Raw genomic sequence first — 23,639 nt, 5'->3', positions numbered from 1 at the left:
TAAAAAATAGTGACATCATGCTTGACACTAGGTTTTGATCTTCCCTTTTCTCTCAGTTTGTTAACCACCTGCAAACACTAGGAAATTTACCTTTTTTATGTTTACGTACATATATTCATTAGGGGATAATGACATTGGAATTATAGAGATAAATTTCCAGAAACCAGTCATTCCTTGCATAAAAGGCAACAATGAAGAAATTCAGTCAATAATGGTAAATATAGGACCACAAACTTATAGTAATTTATTAAAGTTCACAGCAGTTACAAAACGTTGGACTCGCAACCTTCGTACAAACACCACGGGAGAGATAAACTCATTATCAAAGAACAGTAAATTCTATACAGATAAAGGGAAATGTAAGAAGCTATAAGCCTGCAAACAGCCAATTATTTTTAATCTAAGTGTGGGATCATGCAAACTGTTATATCTGCACCCCTCTTCCAAAGATACAAAATGGTCTCTGTGTGCACAACAACTTTCTTACTCAGTACAGTACTACTCTTCTTTCTGTTGGACCTTTTTACTACGTTGAAGTGACATTATCCAAATTTGTGCTCCCTTCAAGTCCACAATAAGTCAATATACAAAAGTAACACGTAGGCATTTAGCATGATAATACCATAATCTATTCAAGCAACAAAACATTCTCAAGGATGCACACAGTCAATGATATGAAATAGCCTTAAAGAGAATTATTCAGAATACTTCAGAGAGGACTGATGACACTAACTCGAGTTAACAATACAAGATGATTCGAAAACAGGTGGATTATATCAGCATGCTGTTTAAAAGCTTTGGGAAATTTACAGTAACTATAAGATACGTTTTCGAAAACCTATATTATGCAAGAATTGAAGACACGGCTAAGCACTTTATACTTTTACACTAGAACTATAAATTCAAGAGCCCTCACTGTTCAATGAATAAATCTGATTGGGTCACTCTCTACCAATATACAGCATATGAGAGGGTAAAATTATTATTGAGGTTAAATAGCAGCTTGTAAAGCAGTAGCGAAAACTTGTATCCTGGAAGATCAAGGATTACCCCTGAGCAGATATCTCACAAGATTTCAAATCCCACACAAAATTAAAAAAACACGTCACAAACAGACATTACACAGTAAGCCATTTAGAAGGAAATTTTTCCCACTCACAAAAGTCACTCAACCACAACCTCTTTGCATGATCAAAAAGTAAATCCAAATTTTGCAAGGAACCGAGGAATTTTGTGAAGGAGCCTACAGGATGTAGATGGACGGAAGAAATGGAGATGTGCTACAGCAGAGATGGGTCATATGAAAAATTACTAAAGCCGAGTTTAGCTATTCAAATTTAGGAAAAAGCATTATTAACTCCTGACAAGCATAAAGGTATTAATATTCAATTTTATTCCTAAGAAGAGAAGGGTATTCCAAAGTTAATACGTATTTACACAAGTACCACAAATCATGCATTTTTGTAGAAAATAAAACACCACTTGTAATGAATAAACAAAATAAGCCTTATGGTCACCCACAAACCAAAACATTAAATCCATTCTTGTAGTGTACAGTGACAATACATAGAATGAACGGTGTACAGATAAACAATTTTATAAATCAAAAGGAGCACTTATCCTCAATTACATAAATCATCATAAATTCATCAACAAAAAATAATGTTCCTTAATCATACTAGTGAAGAACCTCAAGTCAATATATTCGGTAATTAATCTCAGCTGGGATGAAGCATCAGCAACTAAACTCCAGCCACTCTACACAGCATGAAAAGAAAGGCCATGCTACAAGGGATACAGAAAGTGTGGGAGATGCTCAAAGACAAAAGAGGTGTGGAAAGTGATGCTGTAAAACATGGCTGTACTGTTCCATATTCCATCAGTTCGGAATGTGAAGAAAAATGAGGAAGAAAGTAGAATATAAAATTCAGTGCAGTTACTCACACAATAAGCATACACTATGCCACAGCACTGTTATAAATTACTCTCATATATATATTACAATATTTATAGAACCTTAGGTCTTTACTGTGATGATCATGATGACAAAAATATGTTATGAGATGGAATTATTTCATGAACTGGTACTAGTTTCAAACAGTACGAACAAACCGGTCACAGGAAACTAATCAAGACTTTTAGGTTTTGACAATTTTGTCTTGCAAGCATGTAAGGCCTCTAGATAAGCTACCCTATTCACAAATAAGCCTTATTTTAAACAGCAATGTATCAGGATATTCATTTAATGTCTGGCATGAATTATCACATAATATGAATTTAACAATTGGAAAAAAAATGTTATGACGAATGTAACAGGCACTACCAGTCGCCTACTTCTTGAAAACTTGATGTTTACTTCAGGAGAAAACTGGAAAAAATAGAAAGGAGACTATTATCCAAGGTGAGCTTCTAATCAACACACAGGTAAAAATGAAAGATATATTGCAAATCATTCAGCTCTTCCCTGCAAAATGTGGAAACTGATTGATCACCAGATACCTTATAATTCCATTACAAAAATCATTATTCCCTTGCTGGATTACTATCCATACCGAGCCAATAACACTTCCACACAATTCTTATCACACCTTGCCCTTTACTCAAAGAAAAAATAAACGAAAAACAAAACCATTAATGGCATTCCTTGCCATGCAATCTGCTTATTTTCACAATTGCAGAACCAGCACTTTTCCAGATACTCTGAGAACAAGTAAGATTATGCAAACAAAACTTCATCACTTTCCTCTGATAAACTCTTAATACTTTCCTGTCACATTTTCACCATCATAAAAAGCAATTGTCATCTCCTTATCCAATCTTCAGAATCTTCCCCTTAATTACAAAACCTTACATAATGTAATAAGTAACTTATCACAGTTTATTGATAACAAATAACTACCATAAGGGAAGGTGTATGCTATGTAGCTACTGCACAATGTTGATGATAGTGCACATTCTTCGCAACATCTCTCCTTAGGTTCCAGCCACACTGTTTGCACTTTTCATCTGTTCCCTTTGGTCTCTCACTTAGCGATCTAACTTCTTTAACTTCACTTCATTCTGTTTTAAATTTCAGAATAATTCCTTCAGGAAAACCATGTGAGTCCAAGAGGTGTGACTCAGCGGTCTCATTAAACTAGCATATAACCTAAATAGCCATTTCCATAGCATTTTAATTATGTAATGAACTTTCATTCAAAAACCTGTTAGCTCTCAAGCAATTTTATTTAGTTTAGCTATTGTATTTTCTTAGCTTACTACAGAGAATCAGCATCAAAGACCACTTGCAATTATATGATGCCAGATAACTTATAACATTCACTCATTACTAAGAAGAAAACTGAAGAAATAACTATAATACAATGTAAAAGAACAAATAATTACTGCATACATTACACCTCTCTTCATATAAAAATAATGTTCAAAAAGGCTGGGAAAAGATAAATTCTTTTTTTTGTAATAATGAACTGTTCTTGACATTCTCTTTCCCTAAACAACAAAGTATTTTTTAACTTTACATACACTAGGGAGTGCAAAATTTACTCACCTGTAGGGATATCCATGCGCTTTTGAACGGAAGATGGACAACGAAACAGAGAAGAAGAATGCAACAAGTCCCAACCCAATAATCGCATAGATGCGACGTTTCCGGACATCATCTCGTTTATTGGCTGCTTCTGTCATCAAAATCATTCCCAAGACTACAGCTGCATCTGTGGAATAACACATATGAAACATACAGCAGTAACCACAAGTGTACTAAGCAATATATCATCAAACTCTTTGATATACTAATAATGATAAATGTTTCCTTCAGTGACAATCACAAGATCACTTTAGAGCAACATAATGAAACTGAATTTGACAATAATATTTCCTATCATCACTTACTGAGGATTGCAACAATGTATGTTTCAACTATAAACTGCCCTTGAGATGATCCATGGATGTAAGCAATGTTGCCTGCCTGTGTCTTCTGCAAAAATGGAGGACCACGAATGTGATTCCACATCTGCCCTGATGTCATGGCAAAGGTGAAAGCCTGAGAAGGAAAGAGATTGCACAATTTTACAACAGAGCAATAAGAACAGTGCAAAAACTAAATTGTTAATCGCAACTATACACAGAGTTCAGTTTTTTGGTACATCTTATATTCTTTGAAAGGAACTAACTCACCAAAGCAGCAAGTGCCCATGTCGTTTTGTTGTAGAGGAAGTCAAGGTTGTTCTTACGTAGGTAGAGTAGTCCAACAACTAATGCTAGGAGTACCACTAATGCAAGCAGGCCAGAATAATTCGGTGGGCGGAACACTCGGATCTTTACAACAAGAGAGGACCATATGAAAAAAATGAATACTTATGCACACTAGTTTTTGTAATCTTAAAATAGAATTGATAATGATAAACATGAATCCACAACATTCATGACTGGTTATATGATTACTGCAAATATATCTATTGCAGTCTTTCCGAAAAACCAGTGACTTTAAAAATAATTCTTTACCTGTATATCTGTCCTTTCAGCAACCCATCTTGCAATATTCTCAGCTGCAAATCCAACTCTCTGAATGTCTAGTGTGTCGACCTTCTTAGGCTTTCCCTTGGCAGGGAAGTGCATGAAAACTGGTGCTGAGTTTAAGCGAAGCTGTTGGAGAGGATACAGATGAGAAAATATCTACAAAAATGAAGTTTTCATAGTAAAACTAATATTGTAATACTTACCTGAACACCTGATTTAGCCCTGGTCACTGACCAGCCCGAACTATATCCTCACACATTTACCCACTAAGTGGGTAATTTTAACTGTCAACGTTACCAATGCTGCAGGTAAAATCTAGTCAAATGAGTTACCTATGTTAACGTTGGCAACGCTGCTACAAATACCGGCCACCAGAGGCTTATCCCTCAATTGAATCATTCACTATCAAACTGATGTGGGGAGGAGGGTGGGAATCATTCAGGTGTTCAGGTAAGTATTACAATATTAGTTTTACTATGAAAACTTCATATTGCTATACACTCCCTGAACACTTGAAGTAGCCTGATTAACAAAATTTAATGGAGGTGGGATCAATCTAATTCAGCCCGACCTGTCCACAGAGCATACGCAGGTAACTCATAATCAACCTACCATGTATAAATGTATGTATCCTCACCTAATTATCTAACTCAGTAGGTGAGTATGTTTACAAAGAAAGTACCTCAACGTCAGTGTTGAGTCTAAGGTATTTCTGAGTCCAAAGTACCTTCTATGTGATAATCTATACATCCTATTCATGGAGGTAAAAACAATTCTCCTCACCTGGTCATCCAACTCAGTAGGTGAAGATGCTTGCAGAGGAAGTACCTTACCGTCGGTGTCGAGTCCAAGGTACCGCCTGAGTCTAAAGAAACTCCCATGTGGTATTCTATACCTCTCATGTATGGAGGGGAAACGATGAACCTCCCATGTGGCTATCTAGCCTCTCATGTATGGAGGGGAAACAGTGAACCTCCCATGTGGCTATCTAGCCTCTAATGTAGGAGGAACCTCCCATGTGGCTATCTAGCCTCTCATGTATGGAGGGGAAACAGTGAACCTCCCATGTGGCTATCTAGCCTCTAATGTAGGAGGAACCTCCCATGTGGCTATCTCGCCTTTCATGTATAGAGGCGAAGTTGAGTTTGCAGGACCTCACTGCTGCTCCCTGGCGCAGATGACTTGTGCTGATGAAGCTGTAGTTATTCCAACATGACCATCGGGATCTGCCTAACCTCAAGGGCCTAAAGGAACAATACACTCAGTCTAAGCTTGATCAACAGAAACACTCGGAGTTCATTTAGCCTATCACTGACAACCTAAACTTCTAACATCCTAATGATAACAAGCTAGCTACAAAACTAAGTTACTGCAACGACAGGACCCAGAGAGTAACCTTTCTCTGAAGAAACTGAAAAACCCTAAGGTAGAGCGTTGTGAAAAATCCACACCGACTCTCAAATAACTGCCTTCACAATCGCAGACACCGAAAAATTCCTCCCGAAATCGAAGGGTATCCATCCGCAATACTTTGCACCCTTGGACACAAAGCCCCAAATAGAAAGCTCCGAAAGCGATGAAAAACCAGTCACAAGAAGAAACTGACTGCACTTTGGAAAAAGGAACAAGGTGGGCACCTAGGGGAAACCAAATACACCTACGGGAAACCAAATAAGATTCTTGGACGCGGTAAACGTTCCTCAGTAAGTGACAAAAAAAGAAAACTTTTAGCTCGAACCAGACACAGTATGACGACGACGACACGAAATTGACCATCGAAGACAACTTGTTTCTAAAAGACCGTTGCCGAGCGCAAGATGCGCTCTCAACAGAACCCTCTTATGGATGTCCAAAAGTGCTGAGGCAGATGATTTAACAAGTAGGCCTCCTCTTCTCGGCAAGAACATAGTAGAGCCACCCGAAAGTTAGTCTGTTATGGGAACCCCATTGAAACCTAAGTGAAGAGGTTGTCAAACGTTCCAGGTTCTGAGAAACACCCCTCAACTCTCACAATATCCACATAAGACGATGATAATTCCTGAACAAGTCGTACTCGACTGTGCAATCCTGCAGCCCCCACCCCCCCCAAAGCACGATGATATAACACTTGTCCGACCGCTGTCCACCCCCTCACAAGAGCCAACCATCTCTAGTTCCGCAATTCGCAATTCATGTAGGAACTGAATACTATGACATAACCCTGAGTTAATCTCGCTCAACTGCGCATACCTTCACTACCCAGTGACGTTAATGTTACACCTGAGCTGAATATACATTGGCACTGCACGACCACCTCTACGAGTAAACAAAACACTGTTGAGCCAAACGTACACTAACCAAGACGATGACATAACCTTGAGCCAGTCTCTCTCGTCTGCGAAAACACCGCTACAGCCATTGGCTATGTCATGACACCTGGCCGACTACAATGGGCAAGCAACGCCCCCAAAGCAAAGAGGTCACAAAACTTGATCCAACTAATGCCGGTTACACCAATAGTAAATAGGACGGAAGTCTGGAGCTGAAACTACATTGATCAATTGAGGGAAGGAAGTACTCCCTGAAACCCAGGAAAAAAGCCGAACCCAAATTGATCACCTTGAAGGATTAATGGAACTATTCATAGGAAAAGGCTGAGAAAGAAGGAGAGAAACAAGGAAGAAGCCACACTCAGAGTAACCACCAGAGCACCTAATGCCGACATTGTGCGGGTGGAGAAAACCAACTTGTGCCGCACGCACCAAGGGTGCCTCTAAGACAGGCTACGAACTGCGGAACCAATGGGAACCGAAGAAGGAAATTACCAGCTACCGAACCAATGGGAACCGAAGAAGGAAATTACCAGCTACCCTAATGAAAGGAGGACATGAACACATTACTAATGATGGTGCAGGCGAACTGACAACTTCTGTAGCCAAAGCAATAACAGCGGTAGGCACGATATGTCTCCAACCCTGAAAGCATAAAATGGGAACTGAAGGAAGATTACCAGCTACTCTATGAAAGGAGAGGCTGAAGACACAAACTAGACTGACACAGTCAACGATGGCAAAGACGAATCGCCGACTTCTGTAGACCCTGAAAGAACTACGGCGGACAATTACATCTCAAACCCAGTACAGGAGGATAAAAATACGGAGTGCGGACACTCTGAAACCGCCTTTGAGCATCGAGACCAGCAGCCTGAGAACTACGGGATCCGTGGAAGGTGCTAAGAATACAGCCCCGCTAAAATTACTTCCCTCAACCCCAAAGAGAGAGACAGTCTTCGAAATCCCTAAATTTCAGGATGAAACGGTGAAAAAACTATTTGCTCTGGGGTGTTAATGGCAAAGAAAACAGGATGAAAGAGAGACAACCCCAAAGCGATCTCCGAAGAATGACCAAATAAAGAAGACTGTGTAAAGACATGATAAGTTTTAGGAGAAATTAGGAAAGAGAGAAACTAGACAGACTCTGTTCCCCATGATAACCTTAGCAAACATTATTAAAAACTCAGGAAAATTCCTCAAGACGTGATCGTGAATACAGTCCGTATTCAAACTACTGTAATACGTCTTACGATAAATCGATTTTACGATAGGGTTAGTAATTAAAATCGACGCTACTACATTTTGAAAATAAGTTTCTATATCTCCCTGCAGCTGCCGCAGGAAGCCGCGTGCAGTCAGACAGCGAGATGGTTTCAATACCCAATTTCGGCCAAACGCCAAGTATTGCGACTAAGAGGTCATCCAGCGCTGAAAAGGAAATTGACAGTAAATGGTGTTACAGGAGGAAAAACCTCTCTGTTGCACTATGAATCAAGTGTCAGATAGTGGAAAGTAAGATGAAGAAAGAGAATATGAAAGGAGGAGAGTAAATGAAGGGGCGAAAGAGAGAGAGAGACGAGAGAGAGAGAAGAGAGAGAGAGAGAGAGAGAGAGAGAGAGAGAGAGAGAGAGAGAGCAAATTACAATTGTCTAACTTCTAAACCTCCATAACTTTACACCATCTTCTAAGTTAATAAGTATTATCTTAACGATATATATGTATATAACTGCGTACAGCCATGAACAACCGAATGAGACCCTTTGTTTGCTAATACGATGGAATCCTAGCAACATCCGTTATTGTATTCAAACCATGTACGACAGTAAACACTTACAGTATTTATGTTATATAGTAAATGTAGCTGAAGCTGTTAAGGTAATATTACGGGCTTCAGCAACATGACTAAAATTCTCCAAGCTTTATGTGAATTCAAAACACAGTCGTGGTAGAGCTCATTACTGTTGTTTTCACACAGACAAAGATAAATTACGTAAAGCTCGTACTACCGATGAGAAAGAATGAAAACGAACAGAATCACTGAAAATTACGCAAACTCTCAACAGAGGGGAAAAGAGTGGTTGCAATAAGACGTATTAGTCAAATTTGAACTTGAAATTACGTCATGAGACGAACACTAAGACTTCGTTCCAATATAAGTAAAGTATCCAGATATTGATTATGCTAACTAGGATCAAGAACATTTGCTGACACCCAATGAGATGGTTGCACCTGGAGTGAAGGAATTGACTAGTCGGCATCTCTGCCTGTCTGGGACACCTGTCCCCCCCAACAAAGTAGGGCTATGCGTTAACAGGCAACTTGTAATTGTAATTCCATTGAATTGTAATCAATTACACATTTTCAAGGTAATTTAAGCTAAAACTTAACCTATTCATATCAAATTTTACATGTAATTTTGATGATGCAACTGGCAATTATATTCATAACTGTAATTGACATGAGGCATCATGTAATTACTGACGTAGGCAAAACTTTTGAACCAAACCAGAAACCACATCCAAATGATCAACCACGGACTAGAAGCTTCTGTTGCAAAGAACTCGAAGCGGGTAATAAAACCAAGGGTGGTTCTAAAGACGAAGTCCCCGGCCTAACTTTACATTAACCTTAGAACTTACACCTCAAGGGGGAATCTGCTGCTTAACACTGCCTGCTTCATGCCGGGAAGGGGGGGGGGGGGGGGGGGTGGGGGGGGGGGGGGGGGGGGGGGGGGCAGTGGGGGGGGGGGGGGGGGGGGGGGGGGGGGGGGGGGGGGCAGATCCTACACTTTGTGCTTGCGTTTCTCCATAACCTCCGGCACCCGTTAGGGCTGGTTCTGGAACAGACAAGGGAGCTGAAAGAGAATGATTAGTGTAACCTACGCTACTACTGCTATCTTTATTTCAATTAGCTTTGTCATGAAATAGCAAACAATTTAGGCATTTTCTATCCTCCAATTCTGAACCATTTCTACTGTAGCTCTTCTTGGCTTAACTCTCGCAATTTTGCCGCTATCTTCTATATACTCTTGGTAGTCCTAAGTGATCTAATGAACTAATCCTTATATTCTATACACCTCAGTATGACATACATTACACTTCCCTACAGCTAGAACAAAAGGAATGTCTGTCATTTGAGGGTACTCATCCTTTGTTGCACTAGCACAGGAACGAAGATTGAAGTAAGGATTTGTAGGCGAGGCTCAACCATCTCCCGACGATAACAGAGAAATTCCAAAATCAATCGAAATACGATCCTAATCAGGGAAAATTGGAAGAGACGTTGTAAACGAAAGGCAAGGATATCCAAACCCAATCAAGGCCTTGGTAAATACTGTGAGGGTCAGGCTACATGACCAAAAGTTCGATGGGAGCAGGAGCAGGACCAGGTCCGGCTCACCACGCAAACAAATAACAATTGAGGGGACAAGCCTCTGGTGGCCGGAATTTGCAGCAGCGTTGCCAACGGTAACATAGGTAACTCATTTGACTAGATTTTACCTGCAGCGTTGGTAACGCTGACAGTTAAAATTACCCAGTTAGTGGGTAAATATGTGAGGATACAGTTTGGGCTGGTCAGTGACCAGGGATAATTCAGGTGTTCAGGGAGTGTATTGCAATAACTGTCATTAAATGGACTGACATCTAAAAATACTCATCTTACAATTTATTTTACATCATGACTGCTCTAAATATAAGTCAATAAGAGGTTCTGCTACTAATGTCAACATACATTAACATACAAAATACTTAATATGCAAACACATCAATTCTTCTAACCTAATTTAAGAAATGAAAATAATAGCAAAAATTCAGCACTCTCTCATCCCTTTTGAATACCAATGATAAAAAACTTGAAATTGGCAATAAACAGTATTTTTTACAAATATTTAAGAATATAAACTCCACACTAGTATCTTGATACTGACAAATATGATATTGTTATGATACAATAAAGTTTTATACATACTTACCTGGCAGATATATACATAGCTATTGACTCCGTCGCGCCGACAGAATTTCGAATTTCGCGCACACGCTACAGGTAGGTCAGGTGATCCACCGCGCCGCCGCTGGGTGGCAGGAATAGGAAACCCATTCCCGTTTTCCATCAGATTTTTTCTACACCATCTGTCTCCTGAGGGGAGGCTGGGTGGGTAATTTAATTGTATATATCTGCCAGGTAAGTATGTATAAAACTTTATTGTATCATAACAATATCATTTTTATACATTCAAACTTACCTGTCAGATATATACATAGCTGATTCACACCATTGGAGGAGGTTAAGACAGCTAATAACTGATTTAACAGGAAACACAACAATCGTTGTAGGTATTAATAACATAAAACCTGGTTCCTACCTGTTTAGACTGAAGACTTCATGGTTAATAGCCCAAGGAGTCTGCTTAGTCTCAAGAGCCTCAACGAGATATTGATCTATTGCTAAGAGTTCTTGTAGGTCTGCCAAAGGGGTCTTATCCACTTACTTGGCCGATCCTATAAGGGCTATGTCAAAGGGTTTTTCAATCCACCTTATATGACAAGAAAACCTTTTTTCTAAGGAGCACAATCCCGATCCTGATCACCTTAACCTAACCAAATGTTGTATCTAAGATTGCAAGAAGTCATCCCCGGACTCCTTGCAAACAACAAAAAACTCAATCACAATATTTAACACCTAATTCTTTATGAAAAATAAATAAAATAAAAATAAACAAATATAATTTCAATTGTACTACCTCCTCGCTTGTAAGACCTATTCACATTCTCATACTGTCAAAAGCAAAACCAAAAGCCGCCTGTGCTAGCCCAATCACTCTTGTCAGCAGAAAATCCTGATACTGTCTTAAAAGGAGAGGTCCATGTACGAATTTAGACAATGTCTTTTATACTACTCCGTTTAAAAGGCACATTTCTAGTTCCTCACTAGCAAGGGCTATGGCCGCCTGTGCGACACCAAGCACTTTTACCAGTAGTAACAAAAAAAACCGCCTCAAATAGTGGAGATCTCCGTAATCAAAGACACCGTTTTTATCCAAGCCTATCCTGTAAGATAAACTCAAAGTCCTTACCTAAACAAGGCCATGGCCGCCTGTGCACACTAGCCGTCAGGTAAGAAAGTTAGAGCCCATCCCACCAGCATGGTATGGAAGTATTAGACTTTTCATAAAAGTTTAAGGATCGGTATGTGTCCTCAGTCCCAGCACTGTATCCGCAGACACAAAAAGGACCTAGAGAGAAGCACTTGTCGTAGGTAATTTTAACATCTCTAAGATAGTGGGATGCAAATACCGAGTTGCATCTCCAATAGGTCGCATTAATAATGTCCTTCATAGACATATTCTTTTGGAATGATAATGATGTTGCCACTGCTCTTACCTCATGAGCTTTAACTCGTAATAATTTAAAGGAATCCTCTGCACAATCGCTATGAGCTTCCATAATCACACTTCAAATAAAATACGCTACGCATTCTTGGACATTGGTCTTTTCGTGTCCCGAACTGCGCACCATAGACTTTGTTTACATGCCTTCAACTCTTCTTTCTTTTTAAGATAGAACCTAAGAGCTCTAACCGGGCATAAAGTTCTTTCAATTTCGTCTCCCATTAAGTTTGAAAGACTTTTCACCTCAAAACTCCTTGGCCATGGTTTCGAAGGGTTCTCATTTTTTGCCAAAAAACAGAGTTTGAAAAACAAGTTAACAGATGGCTGTCTTTCTTAAAACCCACCCGAGAATCTAGGGCATGGATTTCACTTATTCTCTTAGCCGTCGCTAAGGCTATGAGAAAAAACACACTTTCTCGTCCAATCCCTGAACGAGGCACGGTCGGGAGGTTCAAATTTTTCCGATGTAAGGAATTTGAGCACAACATCCAGATTCCAACTTGGCGGAGTAGAGGATATAGATTTTGACGTTCTCGAACGATCTTATGAGATCGTGCAAATCTCTATCCTCTGCCAAGTTTAAGCCTCTATTTCTAAATACCGCTGAGAGCATACTTCGGTATCCCTTTATTGTAGATACGGACAGATTGGATTCCTCTCTCAGGAATAACAGAAAATCTGCTATATTGGTCACAGGGAGGTAATCGTGAGGAGGACAAGCTTATTCTTCCTACCATCCATTCCTTAACCTTCTAAACACATCCCACTTCGATTGATAGACCCGGATAGTTGACGATCTCCGGGCTCTAGCAATTGCTTTCGAAGCCTTGCTTGAAAAGCCTCTCGCTCTGACCAATCTTTCGATAGTCGAAAGGCAGTCAGAGCGAGAGCGGGGAGGTTTTTGATGGAACCTCTTGAAGTGGGGTTGTCTGAGAAGATCTATCCTGTTTGGAAGAGATCTTGGGTAGTCTACTGTCCTTCATTCCTGTACCTCTGTGAACCAATCTTGGGATGGCCAAAACGGGGCGATGAGAGTTAATCTCGTCCCTGTTGATGCTACGAACTTCATCACTACTCCTAGCAACTTGAATGGAGGGAAAGCGTAAGCGTCGAGTCCCGACCACTCCAGTAGCATGGCATCCACAGCTCGCCTCTTCGGGTCTTCTACTAAGGAGCAGAAGTTCTCTATCCTCTTTGACAGGAACATCGCAAACAAATCTATCTGCGGCCTTCCCCACAGGTTCCACAGTCTTTGGCAGACTTGCTCGTGCAGATTCCACTCCGTGGGGAGAACTTGTTTTGTCCTGCTGAGCCTGTCTGCTCTGATATTTCTTTCACCCCTTTTACAAATCTAGTCAGGAGGGTAATATTCCTCTCCTCCGTCCATGACAACAGATCCTTCGTTATCTCGAATAGGGAAAACGAGTGCGTCCCCCCCTGTTTTTTTATATAAGCCAACGCCGTGGTGTTGTCTGCGTTGACTTGAATCACTTGATTTCTTACTTCTGACTCGAAGAATTTTAATGCCAGAAACACTGCATATAGTTCTTTGGCATTTATATGGCCAATCTCTTTGTTCTTTTCTTCCATTTGCCAGAGACTTCTCTTGCCCCTAGAGTCGCTCCCCATCCCGTCTCTGAAGCGTCTGAGAACAAGATTTGGTTTGGGTTCCGAACCTCTAGGGACACTCCCTTGTTCTCTTTGAGTGGGAGCAGCCACCACTTTATTTGGTGTTTCTTCACCTCTATTGTTACGGAAAAGTGTCCGACAGATGGCCCTTCTTCCAAGTCCAAGATCTCTTTAGGAAGAATTGTAGAGGCCTTAGATGAAGTCTTCCTAGGGATACAAATTGTTCCAGAAGAAAGAGTCCCTAGAAGGCTCAGCCACTCCCTGGCTGAACTCCTGTCTTTCTTTAGGAAGGATGTAACTTTCTGAATCCCCCGAAGAATCCTTTCTTGGGACGGAAAAACCCGAAAATCCCGAGAATTCATCTGAATCCCCAAATAGACTAAGTCCTGACTGGGGGTCATCTGCGATTTCTCGAGATTCACGAGAAGTCCTAATTCCTTTGTCAATTCTAATGTTTTCTTCAGATCCTCCAAACATTGTTCCTGGGATTTTGCTCTTATCAGCCAATCGTCTAGGTACAGAGAGACGCTTATGCCTTCCAGGTGTAGCCATCTGGCTACGTTCCGCATCAGGTACGTAAATACCTGTGGAGCCGTGGAGAGGCCGAAGCACAAGGCCCTGAACTGGTAGACTTTCCCTTGAATCACAAACCTGAGATACTTCTTTGATGACGGGTGAATAGGAACGTGGAAATATGCATCCTGCAGGTCTAGAGAGACCATCCAGTCTCCTCTTCGAGGGCTGAAAGTACCGAGGCAGAAGTCTCCATCGAGAACTTTTTCTTTTCCACATATTTGTTCAGAATGCTCAAGTCCAAGACTGGCCTCCATCCCCCGGATGCCTTTGGAACTAAAAACAGGCGGTTGTAAAACCCAGAGAGGAAGGATCCTGAACCTCTTCTATTGCCTCTTTGTCCTTCATTCCTATCACCATCTGAAGAAGTGTCTCCCTCAGAACAGGGTCCTTGTACTTCGCCGACAGTTCCTTTGTGGAATTCGACAAAGGTGGTCTGTCCTGAAAAGGTATAATGTAACCTTTCCCCAAGACTGCTAGCGTCCAAGGATCGGCTTTCCTTATCTTCCATGCTCCCACGAAGTTTAGGAGTCTGGCCCCTACAGATGTTTGGAGGACCTCGCTGCTACTTTGATTTCTTGAAAGATCTAAAGGAGGACCTTCCTCGCTTTTCTGCTGTCTTCCTTTTCGTTGGAGGACGAGAGGTGGAACCTCTCCGAAAGGGCACTACCGGAGTACGAGTAGTCTTCTTCGCTACTGGTACTGTTGGTCTTGATTTCTTGGAGGATTGTACTAATAAGTCTTGGGTTTGCCTTTTCAGCAAGAGACTTTGAAATCTCCTTCACCCAAGTGCGAAGGGAAAAGGTGATCCGAGAGAGGAGCGTATAAAAAGGGCTGACCTTTGTGAAGGAGAAACCACTTTGGTTAGAAATGAACCAAATAATGATCTCTTCTTCACTACTCCTGCTCCAAATAGAGATGACAATTCTCCCGAACCATCCTGAACCGCCTTATCCATACAGGATAAAATGCAATGCAAAACTTCAGGTTCTAAAACATCTGGTTCATTTGCCTTCTTGGCCAGCACTCCAAGGGACCAATCCAAGAAGTTAAAAACTTCTAGTTACATGGAAAAGTCCCTTGAGGTGCTGATCCAATTCTGACATGCTCCAATATGCTTTAGCTGTATTCAAAGCATGTCTTTTCGATGCTTCAACCAAGCTTGAAAAATCCGCCTCCGCGGAAGATGGAAGCATAAGTCCCATCGCTTCCTCTGTCCTGTACCATATTCCCCATCCTACCTCCGACTTACATGGAGGAGTGCAAAAAACTGTCTTCTGAGCTTCCTTCTTCACCTTCATCCAATTATTTAAAGATGAATAGCCTTCTTCATTGATATGAAATTGTTAAGATACAATAAGTTTTACACATACTTACCTGGCAGATATATACTTAGCTTATGTCTCCCGACGCCGACAGAATTCAAAACTCGCGGCGAACACGCTACAGGTAGGTACAGGTGATCACCCCCTACCGCCGCTGGGTGGCGGTAATAGGAATCATTCCCGTTTTCTGACAGAATTTTTTTTTTCTTCCTCCTATCTCCTGAGGGGAGGATGGGTGGGCCATTAAACGTATATATCTGCCAGGTAAGTATGTGTAAAACTTTATTGTATCTTAACAATTTCATTTTTACACATGCAACTTACCCGGCAGATATATACTTAGCTGATTGACACCCTTGGAGGAGGGTAAGAGATAGTTAATCAATATGAATAGCATTCAAAAACAGGGGAAAACAACTTTTGTTGTAGGTACTAAAAATAAACTTAATTACCTTGATTCCTACCTTATTGGGCAGAAGATTCTTATGAGAACTGTCTTATGAGTCTGCTTGCCTCGAGAGTTCCAGTGAGGATGAGACCCTACACTGAGAACCCTTCTGGATCATGTCAATGGGGGCGAGCCCGCTTACTCGACAGAGCCTTATTTGGATCATACCAATGGGGCCTATCCCACTTACATGGTAGAGCCTTCACCTTTGTCGTATCAACGGGGACTAACCCTCTTACAAGACAGAGCCTAGGTCCAAAACATTACAAGGAGCATGAAAACAACCAATCTCGACCACCTGACCACACTACTTTGTTATACACTACGAATTGAAAATGGTACTTTTTCCTGACCACTTTCAATCGACCATAAAAACAACACCACAAGATTAAAATCCCTAATCTATCTAAACTAAGCTAGATTGGTTTCAGCCCCCTGTCCCAGCACCGAATCCGCAGACACGTAAGGTCCGAGAGCGAAGCACTTATCATAAGTCACGTACATCTCTCAAATAGTTAGACGCAAACACAGAATTGCATCTCCAATATGTGGATCCAATTAAATCGTTTAACGACCTATTCTTTTGGAAAGCTAATGAGGTTGCTACGGCTCTGACCTCATGTGCTTTCACTTTCAGCTGCCCGAGGTATTCCTCTTCACAGGCAACATGTGCTTCTTTAATAGTTTCTCTGATAAAGAAAGCTGTGCATTCTTTGACATCGTTCTTCTCGGATCTCTTACCGAGCACCAAAGGCTCTCTGAGTTTCCTCCCATTTGTTTTTTTTTTCCTCTCTAGATAGAACTTGAGGCTCCTTACCGGTCACACAGTTCTCTCTATTTCTTCTCTCCCTACCAGGGAAGGGTCAATCCTTTAACTTCAACGTCCTGGCCAAGGCTTAGAAGGATTCTCATTTTTTGCTAAAAATAGGGGGTTAAATGAACACACTGCAGAATCCTTTCTGAAGCCCACTGTGCCTTCTAAAGCCTGTAGTTCACTAATCCTTTTAGCTGATGCTAATGCAAAGAGAAAAATTGATTTTCTAGTCAAGTCTCTGAACGTTGAGTTATTGGGAGGTTCAAATTTCTTTGACATGAGAAACCTCAGTACCACATCCAGGTTCCAGCTGGGTGTTCTGGCTGTCTTGGACTTCGAAGTCTCAAATGATTTAATCAAATCGTGTAAATCTTTGTCATCTGTGATGTTTAGCCCTGTATGTCTAAACACCAAGGAAAGCATACTTTTATAACCTTTTATAGTCGAGACTGCAAGGTTACATTTTATTCTCAAATATAATAGGAAATCTGCTATTTCCGTCACAGAGGTACTGGAAGAGGATACATTCTGATTCCTGGCCCACCTTCGGAACACTTCCCACTTCGACTGGTACACGCGTATCGTTGACGGCCTCCTGGCCCTTGCAATTGCCTTTGCAGCAGCGCGTGAAATCCCTTCGCTCTGACGAGTCCTTCGACAGTCTGAAGGCAGTCAGACCGAGCGCGGGGAGGTTTTTGTGGTATCTGTCGAAGTGGGGCTGTCTGAGAAGATCGTTCCGTAAAGGAAGGTACCTTGGAAAATCTATCATCCATTCCAGTACCTCTGTGAACCACTCTTGAGCTGGCCAAAATGGGGCGATTAGGGTCAGTTTTACTCCTTTCGTCAGAACAAACTTCCTTATTACGTTTCCTATGATCTTGAAAGGAGGAAAAGCGTAGCCGTCTATTCCTTCCCAATTTAGGAGTAGGCCGTCTATCGCTACTGCTCTTGGATCTGAAATCGGAGAGCATAGTTCTCCAGCCTGGCATTCCAATGAGTTGCAAACAGGTCTATGTTTGACCTTCCCAAAGGTTCCAAATTTGATTGCAGACCTCTGAGTGTAGAGTCCACTCCGTGGAACTGACTTGATCTTTCCTGCTCAACAAGTCTGCTCTGACGTTTTTCTCGCCTTGTATAAACCTCGTCAAGAGTGTGATGTTCCGCTCCTTTGACCATAGAAGAAGCTCTTTCGCCTTCTTGTACAGTGAGCGGGAGTGAGTCCCCCCCCTGTTTCTTATGTAGGCTAGAGCTGTCGTGTTGTCGGAATTTACCTGCAACACTGAGTTTGCGACTTGGGCTTCCCATTGCCTGAGAGCCAGATGCACCGCCACTAACTCTTTCTCGTTGATGTGCCAGGACACCTGTTCCCCACTCCAGTATGCCTGACACTTCTCTCGGGCCCAACGTCGCCCCCCATCCCGTCTCCGAAGCGTCTGTAAACAACACTAGGGAGGGGTTCGGTAACTGCAGCGATAGTCCCTCGTTCAGTCTGCCTGGTTCTAACCACCAGCTGAGGTTTTTCTTATCTCTCTGGACAGAGGAAAAGATTCCCACAGATCCTGATTCTTCTGGTCCCAATTCTCCTTCAAGAAGAATTGAAGAGGTCTTATGTGAAGCCTCCCTAGAGAAACGAACTGTTCCAAAGAGGAGAGGGTCCCCAGAAGACTCATCCATTCCCTCGCGGAACATTGTTCTTTCTCTAGGAAGGTCTTCACTTTTAGAATGCACCGTTCCTGTCTTTCTACGGACGGAAACACTTGAAAACCCCGAGAATCCATCAGAATCCCCAGATAGACAAGCTTTGCTGGGATCCATCTGGGATTTCCCGAGGTTCACTAACAGTCCAGAGACTGAGTCAAGTCCAACGTTGATCTTAGGTCCTCCAGACACTGATCCCTGGATTGCGAGCGAATCAACCAATCGCGAGATACAGCGATATCCTTATTCCTTTTAAATGCAGCCAATGTGCTACATTTTTCATCAATCCCGTGAAAACTTGGGGAGCTGTGGAAACTGATATACTTGGCCCTGTATCATGAATCTTAGATACCTTCTGGACGAGGGATGGATGGGTACATGAAAGTAGGCATCTTGGAGATCCAATGACACCATCCAATCTCCTTTTCTCAGCGCTGAAAGAACTGACGACGTCGTCTCCATCGTGAACGTTGTTTTGATCACAAAGTGATTCAGAGCGCTTACGTCCAGCACTGGTCTCCACTCCCCGGAGGCTTTTGGTACCAGAAAGAGGCGATTGTAAAATCCTGGTGACTTGTCTAACACCTTTTCTATCGCCTTCTTTTCTAGCATCTGTTGCACCAGATGTAATAGTGCTTGGTTTTTTAAAGGATCTCTGTATCTTGCCGCTAACTCCCTTGGAGTGGAAGTTAAGGGCGGTTTTTCCCTGAAGGGGATCAGGTATCCTCTCTCGAGGATCGAGAGGGCGAACCAGTTGTACCGCCCCTCTCTGAGCCCAGACTTTCGAGAACCTCAAAAGTCTGGCTCCTACTGGAGTCTGGAGGACTCCTGTCTCACTGTGGCTTCGAGAATGGCCTTCGAGAAGATCTTCCTCTCTTGAATGGCCTTCTACTCTTAGTTGCGGGTCTTGAGGTCGTTCTTCCTCGAAAGGGCTGTTGGAACGACAACCTTATCACGCTGTTCCCTCTCTCTTAGCCATCGGCACCGCCGGTTTAAGCCTCTTGGCGGACTGAGCAAGAAGATCCTGCGTAGCTTTCTCCGACAGTGATCTGGAAATTGTCCCTCACTGTCTCCTGAGGAAAAAGGTATTCCGAGAGCGGAGAAAAAAGCAAAGAGGATCTCTGCAATGGCGAAACAGACTTGGAGAGGAACGAGCTATACACAGATCTCTTTTTGAGCACTCCTGCCCCAAAGAGAGATGCTACTTCTGTGGATCCATCCATGACTGCCTTGTCCAGACATGAAAGGACACTTGAAAGCACCTCCATAGTCACGAACTCCGGATCTTGCGCTCTTTTTGCTAGAGCTCCTAAGGCCCAATCCATGAAGTTGAAGACTTCAAGTGTGCGAAATAGACCCTTGAGTAAATGGTCCATCTCGCACATTCCCCAAGACGCTTTAGCCGACAGTAGAGAGCGTCTTCTAGAAGATTCTACTAAAGCAGAAAAATCCGCGTTTGCAGAAGCCGGAAGGCCTAACCCCATGGGTTCCTTCGTGTCGTACCAGACACCCGGCTTACCTGTCAATCTAGACGGAGGACACAAAAACACCGTCTTACCTGCCTCCTTCTTAACCAGGAGCCAGTTCTCCAGATTCTTGATGGCCTTCCTCATAGAAAGGGTTGGCCGCATCTTGACAAAAGAAGGGGATTTTGCCAACTTCGTACTTGATAGCAAAGATCCCGGAGAAGGAGGATCAGCTGAACAAAGTGAGTCCCCAAACTCCTGAAGAAGTAATGCAGAAAGTCTCTTATAATCAGAGACTCCTACTTCTTTCGTCTCTTCCTCCTCCGAGACTTCCTCCAAAGTTACATTCGGAGAGGGAGACTTCTTCGGTGAAGAAGTCCTGGCCGGTATGTGACTCTTATCCTTCAAGAGCTCGTCCGAAGGAGCCGTTCGTTCAATCCCCGAGCTCTGTTTCCTCGTAAAGAACAAAAGTCCGCTCTACTTCTCTCCCTAGGTTCTTGATACCTACTAGGCGAGGATCGAGAGGATCGAGAGCCTGAGTTATTAGGCTCTTGGCGCCTATCCGGAGAAAAAACTTGTTTCCATTCTCGAGCGCCTACTATGAGTAGGGCGCGAATCCAAAGTCAGGATCCTTTCAGGCTCTTGGTGCCTGTGAGGAGAGGCGCTTGCGCCTACTCTTCTGTAACTCTTAGGAGTAGGGAGAGCGCCTGACAGAAGGCTCCTTTCAGGCTCCTGAATCTTACGAGGAGAGGCGTCAGAGCCTACTCCTGATCTACCCGGATTAGGGCGCAAATCCTTGGAAAGGCTCTTTTTAGGCTCTTGCTGCCTTTGAGGGGAAGCGCTTGCGCCTACTCTTGATCGTCTTACAGGAGTATGGCGCAACTCCTCGATTAGGCTCCTTTCAGGCTCTCGAAGCCTGCTAGGAGAACGGTAAGCGTCCGTTCTATATACTCTTCCAGGAGTAGGGCGCGAAACCCCTGTTTAGGTTCTGTTTCGTAGACTCTTGGAACCTACTAGGAGAAGCGCTTGACTCTCTCGAGAAAGTCTACCATAAGGTCTTGAGTAACTTAACGAGACTCGATCATCCAGACGTCCTCTCGAACGTTGGCGCCTTCTAGACTCATCCTTAGAAGGAGAGCCTTTCTCGCTTCTATCTCTCTTATTAGAGCGTTCTCGTCCTTTTCTACCACTTGCAGAGGAGATCCTACTCCTCGGAGATCGTTCGACAGATACGAACCGATCGTCTTCTCGCAAGGAGACTCCTTCCTGCCGTGCGCTATGACTCCTAGCTTCCGCGCTTCTACGAGGAGAATACCATCTTCCCTGCCTCGACGAAGTTTCAAAGGAGTCGTCTACTCTAGGAGGCGAATAGGCTCTTACTGGGAGAAGATCGTCTATCATGCTCCTCCTTCCTAACAGATCTCTTGACTGGAAGAGAGGCGTCCTTCCTGCGAGCAGGCTCCTTGCGCCTACTAGTCGAAAGCGAGCCTACTAACGAAGAGAGATTCTCTTGGAGATCCAACAGGAATCTCTTAGTAGATGACCGAATCCCTTCTGGAGAGGCTTCCGGATCCTTCATAGCCTTCTTAGGCGCAGGAGAATACTCCGGAAAAGGCTCCGGGCTGGAGTCTAGAGCAGCCTACTCCTGGAGGTTTCCAGGCTCTCTTGAGAGGGCGCGCGTTTTGTAAGAAGAGCTCCATCCTCGTTTAGGAGAGGACGAATCAGAGTCGGAAAAACACTTCCTAAGAGCTTTTCCTATAGCTCTCTATAGCAGCCTGGGACGAGTCTACAGGACCTGCTGAAGGGCGCCTGACCGTTGGGATACTCTACATCCCCCTTGCGGCTTTCGACATTCCTCCTCCCTTGGGCATGGGAGTCTGAAAGAGGTCTAGGCCTAGGAGCGATGCGGAGTCGGTCAGACGCCCCCTCCACTGCACTGGGGACACTGCATTTATCACTAGACACTTCACCCTTACCTTGATTCATATCCCGCAATTGCTGTTGCAAATTGCGGATTGAAGCTTCCACAGCGGCTCTCTCGACAGACACATCTGCGGGTTCGCTGCGGGGGGAAGGAGCTGAAACCAAAAAGGAAGATGGCTAAGCATACTACAGGGTTAGAAAAACTATCCTGTTCCCGCAGAACAGGATCTACTTGAACTTCTAGCTGAAGCTTTTCTAATCCTATCCTTTTCTAACTTTCTAACATACGAAGTTAGTTCTTTCCATTGTAATTCAGTTAAGTTCTCACATACATCACACGTATCCTTAACCGAACAATCCCTCCCCCTACATTTTACACAAACAGTGTGAGGGTCCAAAGTAGCCTTAGGCAAACCTCACCTTGCATCCCTCATTTACACATACTCTAAACAGAGTTCCAGGTGTTAACTCGGACATAATTACTAACACAAAGCGTATGCCAACAACCAAAGATCAAAATACTTCCCAAATAATCCTCGGCGAAGCAAGCAAGAAATTTTCTCAGGAGCTAACAACAAAGTTTGTTGTCAGCACCGGCGACAGAAAAATTCTGTCAGAAAAAACGGGAATGATTCCTATACCGCCACCCCAGCGCAGGTAGGGGGTGATCACCTGACCTACCTGTAGCATTGTGCCGCGAGTTTTTGAATTCTGTCGGGCGTCGGAGACATAAGCTAAGTATATATCTGCCGGGTAAGTTGCATGTGTAAAAATGGCTGGTTTCATTTTTAAATACGAAGACGATTTAGGAACCTTCGTACTGGAGAACAGAGATCTCGGGAAGGAGGAGCTGCAGGGCTTAGAGTGTCTCCAAATTCTTGCAGGAGAAGAGAGGCTAACACTTTGTAGTTAGATACCCCCTCATTGTTCGGGGTTTCTTCCTCTGACCACTTCATCCAACTCCATCCTAGAAGGAGAGCGAGCTCTTTTATTAGAATCTTTGTCCGTAGACCTATTCCCTATAGGAGAAATACTCCTAGAAGGAGAGAGACTGACAGATCTAGAAGTTCTCCCTTTCTTATCCACCAAAACATCATGAGACAATGGAGGTTGAAACCGTAACCTTCGATGTACCAGGTTGCTTCCTGCATTAGGGTTTCTACTTGTAGGAGACTCGCCATCCGAAGACATTACATGAAAAGATCTTCTATTACCCCTTATAACTTCTCGCTCTTGCCGCTCTTCATGATCAGCTGGCGCCTTGCGCCTGACTGGCGCTTCGCGCTTGGTTGAATCTTCTCGCGCGGTTGGCGCCTCGCGCTCGGCTAGCGCTTCGCGCCTCGCTGGCTCCCTCTTGCGCGGCTCGGCGCCTCGCGCTCATGACTCACGCTTCACGTGCCTGGTTGGCGCTTCGCGGCCGTCTATCGCGTCGCGTCTGGCTGGCGCTTCGCGCCTGTATGTCTCTTCGCAGCCGCCTGGCGCATCGCGCCTGGCTGGCGCTACGCTCCTGGATGGTGCCTCGCGCCTGATTGTCTTTTCCTGCT

At 43.2% G+C, this 23,639-nt stretch overlaps 1 protein-coding gene across 1 annotated transcript in view; it reads right to left on the bottom strand.

The window, feature by feature from the left end:
• Positions 1 to 231: 231 nt before the first annotated feature.
• LOC135200758 (tumor suppressor candidate 3-like) overlaps positions 232 to 23,639 on the bottom strand; it is a 30,694-nt gene continuing 7,286 nt past the window's right edge. Inside the window, exons 4-8 of the mRNA XM_064229368.1 lie at positions 4,504 to 4,644; positions 4,177 to 4,317; positions 3,892 to 4,042; positions 3,548 to 3,713; positions 232 to 2,368 (exon numbers count right to left, since the gene is read on the bottom strand). Of these exons, the coding sequence (XP_064085438.1) occupies positions 2,353 to 2,368; positions 3,548 to 3,713; positions 3,892 to 4,042; positions 4,177 to 4,317; positions 4,504 to 4,644 (615 nt within the window). The 3' untranslated portion in view covers positions 232 to 2,352. The remainder of the gene's footprint in view (positions 2,369 to 3,547; positions 3,714 to 3,891; positions 4,043 to 4,176; positions 4,318 to 4,503; positions 4,645 to 23,639) is intronic.

Source organism: Macrobrachium nipponense, chromosome 23 (assembly GCF_015104395.2).
Source record: "Macrobrachium nipponense isolate FS-2020 chromosome 23, ASM1510439v2, whole genome shotgun sequence".
Classification (NCBI taxonomy): Eukaryota; Metazoa; Arthropoda; class Malacostraca; order Decapoda; family Palaemonidae; genus Macrobrachium; species Macrobrachium nipponense.
Note: the sequence above shows the minus strand (reverse complement) of the source record. Positions and strands in the feature narration are given on the sequence as shown.